At 61.5% G+C, this 15,150-nt stretch overlaps 1 protein-coding gene across 14 annotated transcripts in view; it reads right to left on the bottom strand.

The window, feature by feature from the left end:
- Positions 1 to 8,271: 8,271 nt before the first annotated feature.
- FBRSL1 (fibrosin like 1) overlaps positions 8,272 to 15,150 on the bottom strand; it is an 85,319-nt gene continuing 78,440 nt past the window's right edge. For all 14 annotated transcript variants that reach the window (XM_070043420.1, XM_070043416.1, XM_070043413.1 and 11 more), the window contains 5 exons: positions 14,758 to 14,887; positions 12,682 to 12,759; positions 12,395 to 12,478; positions 11,963 to 12,161; positions 8,272 to 10,360 (listed from right to left, as the gene is read on the bottom strand). In XM_070043420.1, the coding sequence (XP_069899521.1) occupies positions 9,526 to 10,360; positions 11,963 to 12,161; positions 12,395 to 12,478; positions 12,682 to 12,759; positions 14,758 to 14,887 (1,326 nt within the window). In that variant the 3' untranslated portion in view covers positions 8,272 to 9,525. The remainder of the gene's footprint in view (positions 10,361 to 11,962; positions 12,162 to 12,394; positions 12,479 to 12,681; positions 12,760 to 14,757; positions 14,888 to 15,150) is intronic.

The raw sequence follows: 15,150 nt of genomic DNA, 5'->3' as shown, positions 1-15,150 counted from the left end.
TCCTGTGGGGCTGGACGAAGGGAAGGACTGTCTCGGGGGCCTCCCCCCCCATCACCTTCCCCAGAAGAAGGAGCTCAGTGAGGCGGCCCCCCAGGACGCAGGACCTGAAGACACCACGGAGGACGGGGTAGAGGGGCCGCAGAGGGAGGTGGGGCACGGTGACCGGAGGGGCACGGCGAGCGGCTGGGAGACAACACTCTGGTGCCCGAGCTCAGACTCCGGGACCCGTGACTGCAGTCTGACGGAAACGGTGTGTCGGGGCCCCGAGGGTGAGAGCCAGAGCTTCCTGACTGAGCACGCCCACCTGGCCCGTCAGCACCCAGAGCGGCGGTGGGTGCAGAGGTGCCACGACAGTGAGTCCACGGGTGTCCCGAGGGTGTCGGAGACAACCAGGCCGCTCCGCCGGCAGCCTCGCCCAGAGGCGCGGACTGTCGGTCCCGAGGACAGTGTGGCCCTTACAATCCAGCTGCCCGAAGGCTGCGTCTCCCCGTGCGTTTCCTAATTTTGCTGTGTCTTCTAGTGACTTGGACCCGGTCTGTGCCCTGGAGACCTGCCTGGACCCTGAGCCCCGCACGTGTTCAGGCTGCTCTTCCCGGGATGGTGAAAACCTGCAGGTATCAGACGTCTAGCTGTGAACTCCTGAGACCGCCCGCATCCGGGTGGCCCCTACTGGAACCTCGAGGTGATAACTTAGCATCAGCAAACCTCCCGACTGAGTGAGTGTTTCTGTGGACGTGGAGACACCGGGTCTCAGCTCAGCACCGTCCTAAGGAGCCCCCTTCACCAGAGACCGAGTCTCCCCAGAGGAAAGGGCAGGTGCAGACACGTCCCTCCCCCGCAGGCGCACACAGATGACTGGTCACTGCAGGTAAGTCATCAGTTGGCCGTTCCAACTGGAAAGGCTCCCCTGACCTTGCGGATGGCGCAGTGAGGACACTGGAGCCCGCTAAAGACCCCTGGGGGGGGCTCCCACTGGTCCCACCTTCCCCTGGAGCAGAAGTGCTGGCTGATCTAGAAACTGTTCCCTCTGGTGGCTTCTCGGGGCAAACACCAGAGCCGCTCCTCTGCACCCAGAGTGCCAGAAATGTCACTGTCACCTTCCTCTGTGCCCAGCACCCACCCCGCAGACACCAGGCTGCTTTTCTGGGCTCTGCTAAAACAATTCTCCACCCTGTGCCTCCCCGCTTCTGCCTGCTCCTCCTGGGCTGGAGATGACTATGACAGTACTTGCAGAGTAAGTCATGAGAAGCCGTCGCTCCCACCCTAATAGTGAGAACAAGCCAGGTAAGCCACAAATTATAGTTGTTTTTTTTGAAAAAAGAATAGATTTAAACGTAAAACATAAAACTGTAAAGCATTTAGAAGAAAAAGAGGAGAATAGTTTCATGATCTTGGATTAGACAGAGGTCTTAGTCATGACCAAACACCACACATAACAGAAAAATTAGATAAATTGGATTTCATAAAAATTAAAAACTTTTGTTCTGTGATAGACACAGTTAAGAGAATGAAAAGACAAGCCACAGACGAGAAGAAATGACACATCTGACAAAGGACTCGGATCCAGACTATACAAAAAACTCTCAAAAGTTAAGTGAAAACAACTCAATTAAGGGACATTCCTGGTGGCGCAGTGGCTAAGAATCCGCCTGCCAATTCAGGGGACACAGGTTCAAGCCCTGGTCCGGGAAGATCCCACGTGCCACGGAGCAACTAGGCCCGTGAGCCACAACTACTGAGCCTGCGCTCTAGAGCCCACGTGCCACAACTACTGAGCCTGTGTGCCTAGAGCCTGTGCTCCGCAACAAGAGAAGCCCCTGCTCGCTGCAACTAGAGAAAGCCTGCAGGCAGCAATGAAGACCCAACGCAGCCAATAAATAAATAAATAACAACAACAACAAAACCGGGACTTCCCCTGGCGGGGGCACGGGCTCAATCCCCGGTTGGGGAACTAAGATCCCACATGCCCGCCCGGCGCCGCTCCCAGCAAGGCCAAAAATAAATAAATAAAATAACCCCAGCAAAACCAGAAGGATCGCTCTCCTTAGCTCAAAATATTCTGGAGACTCTGGGGTAGCGGCGGGACCTTCGCTGTGGCGCAGGGTCCCCCGCACGGCCAGCAGTGTCCGACCTTGTCCCCGCCTCGTTCCCTGAGGTTCTGCCCACCGACCCCTCCCTCTCCGGGAGCCGGTCTCGCGCCGCAGAGCCACGGGGCGCCCTTAGCCGAGTCCGTACTCAGATGCCTGGTTCTCAGCGGGACCCCGGCCACCCTAGTGCCGGCCCCTCCGTGTGTCCTCAGGTGCGGGGCCTTCCGATGCTGCGGACGCTCCGCCTGCTTCATGGTGCTTCAGCTCCTGGGGCGCTGGGCCCGCCGCGCGGGCGTCTTGCCGGTCCTGTTCTTCGATGCACCCACAGCGACCCCACCCGCCGGCACCCCACGGGCACAAGGGAAGTTCCGCCCGCGGCCGCCAGGTGGCGCTGGGGGTCGGCAGCCGGCCAGGCCCCGGGGCGCCCCAGAGGCTCGCTCCTCCCGGGATGCGGACAGACCCAGACGTTTCCCCTTTGCAGCAGGAAAACAGCAGTTTGCCCACTGGCTGCAGGCCTCGCGCAGGTTAGCCCGGGTGAGCGCCGCACGCGAGGGGATTCCTGGCGGGGGGGGGGGGGTCCCTCTAGCGGGGATCGGCCGGAGCCCGCGCTCCTCCCCCTCCAGGAGAGCCTGCTCCCCTCGAGGCCGGGCACTCCTCGGGGAACGTGGTGTCCGGGGCGAGCTGCCCCCGCGCGCACGGCTGACAGAGCCTCGGGGCGGCGTGGGCGCCGCGTCTTCCCCGTGTCCCCACGTGGTGCTCCCTGTGTCCGTTCTCAGGACGCCCGTCCTGTGGGATTCGGCCCTACCCTAATGACCTCGTTCTCCCTCAGTCACACATTTAAAGGCCCCCTCTCCACGCAGAGTCACATCCTGACGTCCCGGGGTCAGGGCTTCCACCTGTGAATCTTGGGGACACAGTTCAGCCCGTGACACCCTCCAAGTCGTTCTAGAAACACCGTAGATGGGTGGGAAGAGCTGCCGGGCCCCAGGCCCTGGGAAGGGAGGGAGAGGAAGCGGCGGTTCACGGAGGGGCCCCGGGTGGGGTTCTCATCTGTCCCCTTGAAGGTCCTCCGGGTCCCCCCCCCCCGCTGGCCTCCTGCCATCCTGGGCGGCCCTGATTTGATGGCAGACCGAGGGCTCCTCGGAGGAGGGACCCCGGGATCCACCTCGGGTCCAGGGCCAGGCAGAGCAGGAGGAGGGGGTCTGCAAGGGAGCTGGCGACAGGTGATCTGAGGGCCACTTTCCACAGGGGCTCACGGGGGTCACTCGATGGTGGTGGCCCCACCTCTGAGGCCTGGTGGCTGGGCGGCCGCGGGGACTTTGCCGCGGTGCTGGGGGCCGGGGGCCACGGTCCCGGGCACCACCCTGCGGAAGAGACTTGGGTGATTCTTCGTCCAGAGCAAGTCGCACAACGTCTCCCACGTCACGGGGAGGACGGGACGACCTCCTCTGCAGACGAGAAAGCGGTCTCCACGGGTGCCCCCAGGCCTCCTCGCCCCCAAGTTCACACGCAAAATGCTGCGGACGCCTGTCCGCAGTGGGCAGGAAGTGGGTCTACAGTTTTCCTGACTTTTTTTCTTCCCCCAAACTTCTTATTCTGTAGTCACAGAATGCAATTTTTGAAAAACTGTGGTAAAACACACACGACATAAGAATTTCTCTCTCAGCCATTTTAAGCGCACAGCCCAGGGGCATTCAGTACATTCGCACTGAGCGACCGTCCACCACCATCTCCACAAATTCTCATCTCCCCAGACGGAAACTGCCCCCTCAGACCCCTGACACTTTGGCAGGCGTCCAGCGCCGAGCAAGGCCGAGCCCGTGGCCCGCGGCCGCCCCGCCTGTGAACGGTCGGTGCCGTCCCTCTATCCGCGTGGGGAGGGGTGAAGCCGCCTCCCTGCTGCAGGCTCTGCCTGGCGGTCACTGCTCAGCGCGGCCACTTCCTGCGCTACGAAGCTCTGGCTTAAAGCCCAGTGGGTCACGAAACTATCGATAATTCCCCGGGACGCGGGGCCACGATGGGGAGACGGTCAGGGGACGGGAGCTTCGCGCTCGGGACAAGTGGCCGTCACTGGAGACACTCCGTGTGGTCTCCCCCAAAACTCTGATGAGAAGTGACAAGAGGTGTCGGCTCCCTGGGTAGGGTTTCGGATTAAGTCTCTAGGTGGCTGATCCCCGAGATGCTGCGGGCTGAGCGCAAGCATGCCCCTGGAAGCGCTTTGTGGCTACGGTAACGTGGCTGGAGAGAAAGCGGGCGCTTTGTGGTACCGATGCGGCGAGCGCCGGCGGCTGGAGCCTCGGGGGCGGCGTGGGCCCTGCAGGACCCGCGGGCAGGGAGCCCCGAGCACTGGGAGGTTTGCTGGGGAGAAGGAGGGCGGGGGCGCTGCGTCCTGCGGGCGTGAGGGGCACGGGAGGGAGGGAAGACCCAAAGTTTGGCTTTTGCAAAATATAATAGAAGAGACAAACCTCTGAGAGTCTGACTGACGAAAGAGGAGACACCGGTGAGCCCGAGGAACGTGAAAGACAACAGTCTCAGAGGAAAGACAGTTGTAAAAACTGGAAGAAGCGTGCTGTGTGGACCCATTCGCTTGATGCGCCCACATTCCTCAGAGAGCAGACCCATTCCCAGGAAGATAAAAACTGCCCAAACTGTCTCTGAAACCAGGTAGTAATGCTGAAGAGACGGGTTACCCCCTAAAATCAGAAAAGGTCAGTGCCCCTGCCTGGCCGGGGGCAGGCTCGCCGGGACCTCCTTGGGGGACAGATGTGGTCACAGATGAACGCGACATCCTCAGAAAGATGGCGGCAAGGTTGCCAGGCAACGCGTTAAACGGCCACGGAGGCACAGGAAACTAAGTCTCAACTTCCTCCTCAGGACTCGGAGAAGCAGAATAAAATTTGGTCACCAAAGAGCTGTTCAGGGACTTCCCTGGTGGCGCAGCGGTTAAGAATCCGCCTGCCAACGCAGGGGACACGGGTTTGAGCCCTTGTCCGGGAAGATCCCACATGCCGCAGTGCAACTAAGCCCGTGCGCCACAACTACTGATCCCACGAGCCACAACTACTGAGCCCCCACGCCACAACTACTGAAGCCCGGGCGCCTAGAGCCCATGCTCCGCAACAAGAGAAGCCACCGCAATGAGAAGCCCGCGCACCGCAACAAAGACCCAACGCAGCCAAAACAAACAAACAAACAAAAACACCACACCTGTTGGGTTAAAGTGGTCAAGTGTGCAACTTACAAAACCATTTTAAAATTGAGTGCCTGGCTCAAGGCAGCGAGGGTCAAGCGGAAGAGCACGGGTTTGCTTGGTCAGACTTGGCCATTTCGCAAGAACTTGAGTGTGTAAGCACAAAGGCGGTTCAGCGTCAGGACAGCTGTTTGTGCCATGTGTGACGTTATCCGACTCAAAGAGAAAACCCACACGGCCAGCTAACAGATATTGAACACCTGTGTCTGATTTAAAATTTTTAAAAAGTGAGCTAACGAAGAAAACCTGGTGACTTAACATCAAACTACCCACTATATACGGACAGCACGAGGGGACAGCACGAGGGGACAGCGAGAAGATGCTGGAGGACAGCCAGACTGTTCCTGCCTGAAGACGACCTCCCAGTCTACCTGGAAAGTAAGAGAACCAACAGAAAGGCCGTTGGAACTGGTAGGAGGTTTGGTCAGTACCTTGGTCAGGAGAGGTCCGGTTGTGTTGCCATGATGGACAGCCCCACGTCTCAGGGCTCTGCTCTGTGCTTTCCCACCACGAGCCCCACAGTGCAGCCCGCTTGGGAACAGTCCTGGTTGCCGAGGCCCCGGGGGACGCCACACCAGCGATCGAGCGTCCCTGCTCAGAAGCAGCTTATGCCCTTCCGCGGCTGACGAAGACCAGGGCGAGTCCCACAGCTCCGCCCACACACGGGGGCCAGTGGTACAGCCCTCCTGTGCACTTGGAGGCTGCGGGGTGCTCGGCGAGCAGCACCGATGCCACAGGAAGGGAGAGAGACCCACGGCAGACACGCGAACCAGGAGCTACTCCGCACTGTCGTAATGAGCAGCGCGACACGCAGCTTTACCGCAAGCGGCAACACCGAGGAGTACACGCGAGAAGCTGCGAGACAGCGGAAGAGAATTGAGACCTTCACCAAGAGACCGGAAAGGAAACTTAAATACATCAGTGAGAGTCCTGTGGTGGATCAGGAAGGATCAACATTGTAAAAGTGTCAATTCCTCCCAAACCTGTCTATAAATCCAATGCTATCCCAATATAAAAGTGACAGGAAAAAACTAACAAAATTTGACAAGCTAACCCTAAAGTTCACATAGAGAAACTGTCTGCAAGAACAGCAGCAAAGTCTGTGCTCACAGCCTCCCCCAAGGCTTCCCACCTGCTTCCTGGGCCAGGAGGGCGACCTCCTGGGCCCCTCTCTTTCTCTTTCACGTGGTTTACACCCTTATTTTACCGGAATATTTCTTCCAGTGGCTTGCAAAGAAGAGACGCAGGGAATGAATGTACGTCTGAATCCTTGCGTGTCTGATACGTCTTTTTCTTGACTGGTATTTGGCCAGGATGTTTTAAAATCGCTCCTTTAAAATGTCCCACTGCACTTAGCTTTCTCCCCGCCGCCCAAATTCTATTAGTTGGATGAGGGACATCCTGGAAAGGCCGTCTAAGTCGTTCACATTTTCAACTCACTTTTTGTTTTACCTTCTAGGGGATTTTATAAACTATAAATTCTATCTTTTAATCCTTTTATTGAAAAATTTTGACAATCATTTAACTTCACAGACGCTTCCTAGGGGGTGGCACTCCAGCGTGGACTGTGGGTCCCTGGAGGTTGGTGCTGCCTTACAGACAACGGTCCCTATGGGCCACTTTCGTAGACTACGGCCGTTGTTGGGTGATGAGCCAGCACGGAGGGCGCCCCCCAGTGGGCAAATTCCGTTATTGATTTTGCTCCATCAAAAATCATACCCTTCTGGATGACACTCCATTAGAGAACAGGATCCCTCGAAAAGGACGTCCCTTAGGGATGGCCTGCCCCAGGGCAGATACCAGCACTACCCTGCAGGTGACATGCTGCTAGGGGCCCTTGTCTGGGAAAAGGCAAGCAGCATAGGCCTACTCCCCTGGTCCCTATGGTTCAGTGCAGACTGTGTCCTTTGGCTTTAACTCAAGTATTTTATTCCTTCACGTTGATATCCCTGGACTCCCAAGTGATCTTGGTCAAGGGCAGACCCTGAATTGCACCCACCCTGCAACTACACCTATGGGTGGGGTCCCAGAGCCCTGGGCGCCAGCCGGCTGGGCCTCTGCTTCTCACTGCCTGCTCTGCAGGGACCCTGCAGCGGGGTGGGGGGCAGCCCCGGGTGGGCGTGGCCATGAGCCTCCCCAGTCCATCACAGGAGAACTCGGTGACGGGGTGCCCCTGAAGCTCTGCTGTGTAGGCTACAACTGAGACCAGGGAAAACCAAGATGTGCAAGAGGAAGGCACTGCGGCCCGGTGGCGCTGGTCCCCGGGAACCAAACCCCTTTGGAGAAGCCCCTGGCTGGTGCTCCAGGGTGCAACGGTGACCAGGAGCTTGTCCCTGGGGATGAAGGGCACCCCCAACCCTCCATGGGGACCGTCATGGGCTCAGAGGCCCTGCTTAGGCCCTGGCTGCTCACCCAAGGAGGCCAGTCCACTTGGGGTACAGTGCCAGGGCCCCATTTCTAAACCACGGCCAGGGCAGGAGCCCCCTCGCCCTTCTCCTCCAGCGGGTGGAGGCAGCCGGCTGTGCCCCTGCTCCCCTCCCTCCTGAGCTCTCCCCTCTCCAACAGCCACCACCTGCTCTGCTGGGGCAGCGGGGGGCAAGGCCCGCCCCACCCTGGACGTGCACCCCAACAGCCGGTGCACAGAGAAGACCAACCCAGCGGACAAGTTCCATATGGGGGTGATGTGGCAGACGACAGGGTGGGGACCACGTGACCAAAGCGGAGTTGAAGGCCCAGCTGGAGATGCAAAGGTCAGAGAGATGAGCCTGAACGGCCTGGGGGAGCGGGGCGAGGCGAGGTTGGCGACTTCGAGGCCGGCGCTCCACTGGGCAGCCCTGGTGGTGGCAGCAGCCAGGGTGCGGGAAGGAACTGAGGGTGGGTGCGCGACCCCCAGCTGTCACAAAGCCCCACAAAACACTCGACCACCTGTCCATCCAAAATCAAGGCTGTATTTACCTTCATTGGTTGATGTGAGAACAGAATGTTTAAAATAACCGGAGTCTACAGTGGAAACACAGGGTTGAAGATACAGAACCGAAGAAAGCAAACAGCTACAGTTGGCCGAACCAAGGCTCAAACGCCGAGGACACAGGTGTGGATGCCAGGAAACAAGGTACGCTGACGACAGGGCATGGTGACATTCACGGGGTTATGAAAGTAAGACTGAAACCAAAAGGAAATCATGCCAAGGCCTTGGCCGGTGGGAAAACATGAGACAAACGTCTGCTGATGTCCTCCGTGAGAAGAGAAGTTATTTCTTTTGTGCCTTTAGCCTTTTCACCTCCCAAACCCTACTTGTCTGGGGTGGATCCCGAGGACACTGCACAGTCAGCACAAGGTGCACACACGTCCCAGGGCCGCTCCGTGGTCCCCCCGGCGGCCCGGCCGCCTTGAGCGCTTGCATAGTTGAAGGACGGTGCTGCAGTTAAACGTCTGAGGGCATTTCCAACTGACAGCGGGTGGGTTTTTGTGACCACGTTAAACAGATAACCAGAGGAGTTTCTAGAAACCGTTTTTATAAAGTCTACCTAAATTAAGAATTTAATAACATCATATGTTTATATTAACAGACTATTTACACTGTTTGTGTTTTTTTTAAAAAAACAAACCGAAAAAGAAACCCTTCTACACTTCTGCATAATAAGGCAAATAAAGTTTTGTACATTATTAATTATCTTAATATATATCTGTAACTTCGGTTCCAAGTACCAAGGGAGGGCCAGGGCCGGGCCTGAGTGGGGACCTCACAGTGCGCTGGACAAAATGACCGTTTTCTTCTCCATAAATAAGACAAAAAAAACCCCTGGGGCTCTGAGGCCATTAAATCGCAAAAGCAAACTAAAAGTTAAAAAGCAAAAGTCTTTTTTGTTTCATTTAAATGTCTAAAGAGCACAAAGTTGAAAAAAATACAAATGTATTAAAAACGCTTCTCACCTGTGGGAAAAAAGGTACAAACTTGAATTTTTTTTCCAGTAGCCTCATCTCAAGCTCGGAAAACAAAAGACCACCCCCAGAAGAGCTGTGTATGACACCCCCAACTCCGCAGGCTGCGAGTGGAAGAGCGAGCATCGCCCCAGGACCGATGGAACTGTGCTTAAGTTCTAGAAACAGACGTTTAGGTTAGTCGACAGCAGTGCGTTCGTTCGTAGAGGAACCTTCGCAGGCGCGGCAAGCGCGGCCCCGCGGCCACTACCGCGCCTCTACCTCCTGGGGGTTGCGCGACGGGGAGTAGTCGCGGGCCTCGCCGGGCGCGCGGGCCCCGAGCGGCGTAGTCCTGCTCCGCGGCGGCCCCGGGGGCGTGGGGGGCCCGGCCGCGGCCACCAGCGGGGGCGGCGCGCCGAGCGAGGCGGCGGCGGCCGGCGGGGTCCGCGCCAGGAGCCCGTTGTGCAGCGCGGCGGCGGCCGGCGCGAGGCGCGGGTAGTGCAGGGCGCCCAGCGCGGGCAGCAGCGCCGCGCCGTCCAGGTGCGCGGCCCGGGCGCGCTCCAGCTCGTCGCGGCGCGCTTCCCTCAAGCGCTCGGGGCTGTAGTCGTGCGGCTCGCGGTCGCGGTAGGGGCGCTCGGGCGGCTCGAGGAGGGCGGCGGGGCCCGGGGCGAGCGGGGCGCGGCGGGGCGGCTCGGGGCCGCGGTAGGCCTCCCGCGGTGGCTCCCAGGCGAAAGCTGGGCGCTCGCGGCCCGCGAGGCCCGGGCCGGGCTGCGGGGGCGCGTCGTCGTCCTCCCCGCGCTCCTCCTTGACCTTCACGTCGCTCTGGGGCCGCTCGGCCGCCGCCTCGAGCGGCTTCGCCGGCTCACGGCCCAGGAGGCCCGCCAGGCGCAGGCCGTCCCCCAGGGCCGCCTTGCTGGGCTTGGCGCTGTCCTCCCGGGGCGGGGAGCGGCTCTCCTTGACGCGGGGCTCGGCCTCGCGCTCGGCAGGCACCCCGGTCCGGCCCGGCTCGCCCTGGCCGCGGAGCAGGAGGCCACTGCCCAGGTGGCCCACGGCGGCCACGGGCGAGGTCCGGCTCAGCAGGCGCGTCTTCTCCAGGAGGTCCCTGGGAGCGACAAGACAGCCCCCCTCAGCCTGGCGGGACACCCTGCAGCGAGCTCCCCCGACACCAAGCTCCCACCTCAACGCGACGAGGCCACTGCCCGCCGTAGTGACCTCAGGGTCCTTGCGTGCGTGCGGGTGGGGTCCGCTTAGCACCCCCGCCTCCCGTGGAATCATTGCTAGTGAGACCCCGTCAACACGTGGTGACCACAACCCACGTCCCCACGAGAGTTACCCCACGCCTGTTTCCCCTCCACAAGCACCACGGACACCGACTTTGCCGCGGAACCGCAGAGCGCTCCACGGGGAGGCCCTGAGCCCGGACAAGTCCTTCGCCGAGAAACTTAGGGCAGTTCCACCCATGCCCCAGACCTGCTGCAGGGACAGGGTCCTGCAAATCCTTCCTCATGTGGAGCGTGCGGCCTGGCTGCGGTCACCATAGTCCCACCCACCCCACTGCAGGCTGCTTCTCACCCAGCCTGCCGAGGTGCCACCCTGTTGCGTTTTTTTTCACCCTGTACTTTTTATTAGTCTTTTGCCCCTGAGCTGGGAGCACGATGGGCACGGCCCCCACCTTGATGAAGGGCTGGGAGGGCAGCTGGGCTTGACTGGGTCAGATCCGAGGCTCCTTTTCCCCTTGGGAGTCCCCAGGTCCCCCGGCCCCCTGACCAACCCTGTGCTGCACCTGGCCACCATCACTCTACTCGAGCCCCACCCGCTTGACTCTGAGATCCCCGTGGGGGACCTGCAACTCCCCAGGCTCCTGACCCGCTGTGGCGACAGTGCTGTGGCTGTAGGAGGTGGGCAGGCCCTGGGCTGCTCCCTGGCACCCTTCCTGGGTTCTGCGACACATCCCCACCGTCTTCCAGGCTGATTCTAGGTCGTCTCCTCTCTCTCCTTGCTCTGCCTCAAGCTCCACCCTGTGCACCCAGTGCCTGGCACGCAGCACTACCCATGAGTGAAATGCTCCACATTCAGGATTGGGGGGACAGGACCTGGGTGGAAGGGCCGGACAGGGAGCCCTCTGCTCCAGTCCACGTGGCAGGCCACGACTCAAGAACACTCAAGCCCCAGCCTCTGCCGTTGACCTGAGAACGTGGCTACCACCTCCCCTGCCCTGGCCTAGCTCTGCAACGCATGGGGCTGGGGGTAGGGAAGCACGCACAAGCTCAGCCCCCATCCACCTGCCCACAGGTGTACCTCCCAGACTCGGGCCCCCTGGTGGCTCAGCGGCCCCCTGCAGCGTGCAACGGCATTCTCTGCCCTGCTGATCTGAGCTCCCTCGAGGCCCCGCTGTGGTCCACAAGCCCACGGTCCCCGCCAAGGCCTCGGAGGGAGTGAACCCCCGCCCTGGATGGTGCCTGCCCAGACCCTGCACCAGCAAGGGTCCTCTGTGCAGACAGAATGGAGAGTGCTTGGGTGTGGGGTTCCCTTCCCCTAGTCTTCCCGGGCCCTGAGGATGCAAACTTCACAGCCTCCCAACCAAGGAAACTGAGGGCAGAGCTCAGCGCGCCCCGCGGGCAGGTACGCGCGGCTCCGCTGAGCTGCCTAAGGGCTGCGGGGGCGGGAAGCCGGCAGGATGGGAGAGCGGAGGGTCCCCACTCACCGCTCCTCCCTGCTCTTGTCCAGCTCTCGGTCGTGGTTGGTCAGGGCTGAGACCTGCTCGGCGTCTACAGGCTTAGGCCACGGGGGTGGCGTGGGAAACGAGGGCGGCGCCCGGTGCAGCCGGTTCCAGGCCTCGCGGGGGCTGGGCAGGCCGTGCAGCGTGGGGCCCTCCTTGGGGGCAAAGAGGCTGCCACCGGGAGCTGGGGGGTGGGTGGCGGTGGGAGCGTGAGGCAGCGTTGCTAGGAAGGCGCACACACACGGAGATTCCCGACCTCAGACCCGCACGTGCCCCAAGGAGCCGGCAAAAGGGGTCCGTGCGCCCGGCGTCAGGGCGGCCCCACCCCACGCAGGCGTGCGCGCAGAAAACACATGCGCGTGCCCTGCGCGAAGTGACGGCGCATGCGCGGGCGGGGGGGGGGACGCAGTCACTCACTCAGCGCGTGGCTGCCCAAGCCTCCGAAGGCGTTGTTGCCCAGGCTCCCCAGGCCCCCGAAGGTGCTTGATCTGCTGAAAGGGTCTGTGGGGGTAACGAGGGCTCAGGGGTCTCCACGTGCGCACCGGACCCTCCCCCCACCCCGTGGCTCCCGAAGCTGGCAGGTGCTACCTCCGCAATCGGAGGGGTACCCGGTTCTTGGGGTCATCTCCCCACCCACCTGCATCCCCCCAGCCCTGAGGTCAGCACAGGCCAGCCAGACCGCACGGACCTCAAGGGGCACCTACCCGTCAAGTGACCAGTGGGCAGGAAGCTGCCAGGATGCGCTGAGGGTCCGAACAGGTTGGTGGTGGGATGGGCAGCACCTGAGAGGGGAACAGGTTGATGGAAGCCGGAGTGCACCCGGGGCCTCGACTGCGGCTCCTTCCAAGGGTGGGTGCGCCCTGGGCAGCTGTTCCTCCCACTGCAGGCATGTGACCAGGTAGGAGGTGGGCTTTCATCTCCCCGGAGCCTGGGGGACCCCGAGGGGGTGGAGCAGAGAAGCAGGTGCTGACAGCAGTGGAGCCCCCAGAGGAAAAAGGGCAGAGACACGGCCTGCGACCGAGCCTTCAGGGGGCTCTCCCGAAGCCAGCGGCCCTGGAGTTTCCGACCAGAGCTACAGTTCCGGTCACGTAACAGTGGGTGCGGCCTGGGTGCTGACGGACACTGGCCCGAGTCACGGCTGCCAGAGGCCGCAGCTCGTCCTGTGGTGTCCCCTGGCTGCAGGCCACAGTCCACAAGCGTCACGATGGCAACAGCCCCGGCTCCCCCGACGCCCCTCAGGACCGAACCTGGAGGGCAGCCGGTAGGCCCAGTCTGGGGACGGGGCCTGTTGAGTCAGGGGCCGACTCTGCCGCTTAGGGTGCCCCATCCCGTAGCCTAGAAGTGAGTGCCTGGTGAGACCAGTGACGGCGCCCCCTCGTGTCCCTCCAGCTCCCTCCACCTGTGGGGACCCCAACAGTGGTGCGCTGTGTGCGTCACAGGTGGGCTCCTCCACCCACACACACGCAGGTTCGAGTCCCCAGAGAGCTCCCAGCTAGAAACTTGACCTCACCTCCAAGCGACCTTAAGTCAAAGTTCGGAAGCCAGCTGGCCCCAGGGCTAAAGAGGGTGGTGTATCGACAGGGCCGTGGGTGGGTGAGGAGCACAGAGGGGCCCAGGCCACAGCCTGTGGGCTCTGGCCCAGATGGGAGGCCCTCTGCTTTCTGAGGGGCCCCGACGCCTGGCTGGGGTCTGGAGGCCATCAGGGTGGTGGAGCCAGGGCTGGGAAGAGGCGCCACGCTCACCAAGACGGCCAGCGTGACACCCGTCGTGCCAGTGTGCCGACAGGCTGCCCGCATGGACCACGTGTCCATGTGCAAGGGGCAGCGGGTGGGGGTGAGCGTACATGAGCTTGGAGGAGGGCGGGGGGAGGTGTCCGAGGAGCAGTCAGGGAGGGCTCTCTGAGGAGGTGACGTCCTTTGAGGGCCTGACAGCTGGGGAGGAAGCAGCAGCAGCCCCGGAGCGAGGGCTCAAGGCCGCTGACCTCGGAAAGGCCTGCTGCTCGGCTGCCCTCAGCGTCTGGGAACTCGGGTTCCAGCAGGTTTCTCGCTTCCCTCTGATAGGAAGGCCGCACGGAAGCTCAGTTGCTTGTGCAAACAAGGTGGTCTGTGTGAGCACCTGCTTTCCTTCTGGGATTCCGGGTTTTGGTCCATGCAGGCAGAGCTGCCTACGTGAACGGCCCCCAGTAAGAACCCTGGGCAGTGGGTCTCCACGAGCTCCTCTGGGAGACAGCGCCTCGCCCTGCTGTCATGGCTCCTCGCTGGGGAATGAAGTGCGTCCTGGGGCCCCTGGGGCAGTGCTCGGGAGACACCCACCCATTCCCACCCTCCCCCTCTTCCTGGCCGAGGCTGCAACGCATACAGCCGGGGCTGGAGTGTGACGTGTGCCGAGTCCTGGGAGCACTGCGAGCCTGGGGTAGTCCCAGGGACCCTGACGCCGCAAGGCTGTGGCGCGGCTGCTGGGGGGCGGGGCGGGGGCGAGCACACGGGTTCCGAGAGAAAAGCCAGACCCTTCCTGGGAGGGACAGCGGGAAGGACGCCCCAGAGAGGAGGGCATCCTGGCCAGAGTCCACGCGGGGCTCAGGTCGGCTGGGGGTGGGGGGGAGTCTCCGCAGGGGGAGAAGCTCGAGGAGGGCAAGGCTGCCAGATCCCACGAGCTACGGCCGGAGAAACAAGAACGCTGCCCGAGCAGCCGGAGGGAAAAGGTGAGAACGCCTCCGCCCGGCCGCCCCCCGGCCTGCACGGTGGCCGAGCCCCCAGCGCCCACGAGCCAGGCCGCCTTACCTGAGCTGGAGAGGAGGGGCCGGGCCAGGTCCTGCGGGTAGTGGAATCCGGCGAACACACCCGGGGCAGGGGGTCTGCTGAACAAGTCCAGCTTGGCGCCCGTGTCCAGTTTGTGAGGGCCCAGCTGCATCTGCGGGACAGAGTGTACACAGGGGCTGCCAGTGAGCTGCCAGCAAGGTGGGACGCCACCTGCTCCTGGCCTTGCCCAGTGAGCGGACAGACAGGTAAGATTTATCCTGACGACGTTTCAGCAGATGCAGGATAACCGAACGCCACGTGTGACTGACACAGGAAGGTCCTGCCTGGGGTGTTCCACTCCTTTTCACGCGCTTCTTGAAAGCTGGTGCGTTTTACACTTCAAACGCATCTCAATTTGGATGCGACGTTTTCACT

The sequence above is a fragment of the Globicephala melas genome, chromosome 13 (genome assembly GCF_963455315.2).
Source record: "Globicephala melas chromosome 13, mGloMel1.2, whole genome shotgun sequence".
Taxonomy (NCBI): Eukaryota; Metazoa; Chordata; class Mammalia; order Artiodactyla; family Delphinidae; genus Globicephala; species Globicephala melas.
This window is presented reverse-complemented; position numbering and strand designations above follow the sequence as displayed.